This window comes from Antennarius striatus, chromosome 9, assembly GCF_040054535.1.
Source record: "Antennarius striatus isolate MH-2024 chromosome 9, ASM4005453v1, whole genome shotgun sequence".
In the NCBI taxonomy this organism is placed as follows: Eukaryota; Metazoa; Chordata; class Actinopteri; order Lophiiformes; family Antennariidae; genus Antennarius; species Antennarius striatus.
The window spans coordinates 24637501-24640000 of NC_090784.1; the positions used below are offsets into that span (position 1 = coordinate 24637501).

Sequence of the window (2500 nt, forward strand, 5' to 3'; positions counted from 1 at the left end):
GTGTGTGTGTTACTGTGTGTGTGTGTGTGTGTTACTGTGTGTGTGTGTGTGTGTTACTGTGTGTGTGTGTGTGTGTGTGTGTTACTGTGTGTGTGTGTTACTGTGTGTGTGTGTGTGTGTGTGTTTGTGTGTGTGTGTGTGTGTGTGTGTGTGTTACTGTGTGTGTGTGTGTGTGTGTGTTACTGTGTGTGTGTGTGTGTGTGTGTGTGTTACTGTGTGTGTGTGTGTTACTGTGTGTGTGTGTGTGTGTGTTACTGTGTGTGTGTGTGTGTGTGTTACTGTGTGTGTGTGTGTATAAAATGTATATACTGTATATAAATGATGTATACTGGTGTGTATTATACATATACAGTGCGCCCTCGTTCTTTGCGGTTAATGCGTTTCTGGAACGACACGCAATTTATGAATTCTACGGTGATTTAAACGCTTCTGAACCCCCCCCATACTGATATTAAACCACCTTCTATCTGTATTACCTTTAAAACACTCTGATGGACTGTTTAAAGCACTTCTGTGTCTCACGGAAGTCCCAAATCGCGGAACATAGTGCACTTCCGGATGCCATCAGCCAATAGAATGCGCGTACGGTATCATGTGACGGCCTCACAAAAATCTGCGATGAGAAGTCGCAATGTTGATGCGAATGTGTGTGGGCGTACTGTACATATACTGGCAGTATGGAAAATAATTATTTGGAAATGATCATTTCCAGTGAGGTGAGTGTGTTTGGGGTAATGTTTGGGGTAATGTTTGGGGTAATGTTTGGGGTAATGTTTGGGGTAAGAGCAGATGTCTCGACGACAGATCGCCCCAGCCATCGGTGGATCGAATCCCGCTCCCCCCATGATGTCACCAGGAGTGTGAGCTGACAGTGGGAGGTGTCAGCTCACCTCCCAGCCACTGCCGAGGCGCCCCTGAGCGAGGCGCCCCCGAGCAAGGTGCCGTCCCCCCCACAAGCTGCTCAAATTGGGGCGCGTTCCAGAAGCCGCTGCCCGTCACTCTGCCTCCCAATGCGTGTAGTTTGATGTGTGTGTATTAACTGCATGCTTACAGGCCCCCTGGTGTGCTGTGTTCAAAGGGGCCTGTGTACTGTTAAAAACTAACCTGAGTGACCAGGTAATTTCCCCTTTCAGGATCAATAAAGTATATTTCATCTTCTAATGTTGAAGTTTACAATTAAGGACACGTCATTGATTTTTATGTAAAAACAGCTTCTCTACCAAACTGTCTGTACCTCTACTAGACCGTCTTTACCTCTACTGAACCATCCCTACGTCTCTCTGACATCATCTTCCATCAAACGCCCTCATTCTGAATGCAGCCTGACTGGTTAATATCGCTGTCAAAGCTCTTCCACTTCTTGGTACAGTCATGTGATGTCAGTCATTCTTTCCAGCTTCTCCCCTAAATGAAGCAAGCCTAGATACGTGGGTTGAGGACACGTCCCCTCCCCTAAGCAGCACACGCCTCAATGGGATGGTCATGTGGTGACGCCAATCGTTCAACCAGTTCATCTGGTCCTGCTGAACTGGTTGGTGAGCTGCACTAGAACTCTCTGGTCGAGCAGCATTATGGGTAGTAATGGCAGCGCACGGAAGACTGTTTAACGTCAGTGTCACCCGGAACGGGTTCAGTCACTGGGAGTCGTGAACTCACCTGGTTATTATAGAAGTTGTGCTGCAGTTCACCTGTTCGCCACGAGGTGGCGACAGTAACCAACGGTGACCGACCAAACACATGACTGCCTCAGTTTGTTTGTTTGGTTCCTGTTTGTTGGTTGATCAATTCTTTTTACACTACATATATTTCACACATATACAGAACACACACACACACACACACACACACACACACACACATAGGTTTGACGTCTGTAGGGTGTTGCTGACGTAGAACTTCTGTCCTCGTAGAGTCTCAACCCTGGATGACCTCCTGCTGCCCTACACCCACCACCACGGCCCCCCCCACTCCCACCGCTACATCAGAGACTGTCAGTCTGTCGCCCATGGCAACCTCACCTATGAGGTGTGGCCTTCCAGCACCGGGGGCGGGCCCCCGCAGACCAGGGTGTTCGTCACGGACATCCCAGGAAGCTCCAAATGGGTGTATGGTCAGTGAAGGGGTCCCAGCGGGTCACGTGACGGAGGGTCATGTGACCGCTGCATACGTTTCATGTGGTTGTGTTTCCATCCCAGGTCACATGACCGTGGTCCCCGACCCGCTGAGGATGGTGTCGGTGCTGGAGCCCGGCGGGCCGGGGGGGTGCGGGGAGCCCCGCGGGGCCACCGTGGAGGAGACGGCCCGGGCCGCCGGGTGTGTGTATGCCCAGAATGGCGGCTTCTTCAACACAGAATCCTACCGTTGCCTAGGCAACGTGGTGAGCGACGGCCGGCTGGTGCAGGACAGCGGCGGCCTGCAGAACGTCCAGTTTGGGATCAGGAAGGACGGCCAGCTGGTGACCGGGTAGGACGGGCCGTCGCCATGACGACAGTATGAGGGC

At 51.5% G+C, this 2500-nt stretch overlaps 1 protein-coding gene across 2 annotated transcripts in view; it reads left to right on the forward strand.

Moving 5' to 3' along the window:
* The window catches only part of nagpa (N-acetylglucosamine-1-phosphodiester alpha-N-acetylglucosaminidase), a 10098-nt gene that overhangs the window by 2503 nt on the left and 5095 nt on the right, over positions 1-2500 (forward strand). For both annotated transcript variants that reach the window (XM_068323924.1, XM_068323925.1), the window contains exons 3-4: positions 1911-2110; positions 2196-2463. In XM_068323924.1, coding sequence (XP_068180025.1) covers positions 1911-2110; positions 2196-2463 — 468 coding nt within the window. The remainder of the gene's footprint in view (positions 1-1910; positions 2111-2195; positions 2464-2500) is intronic.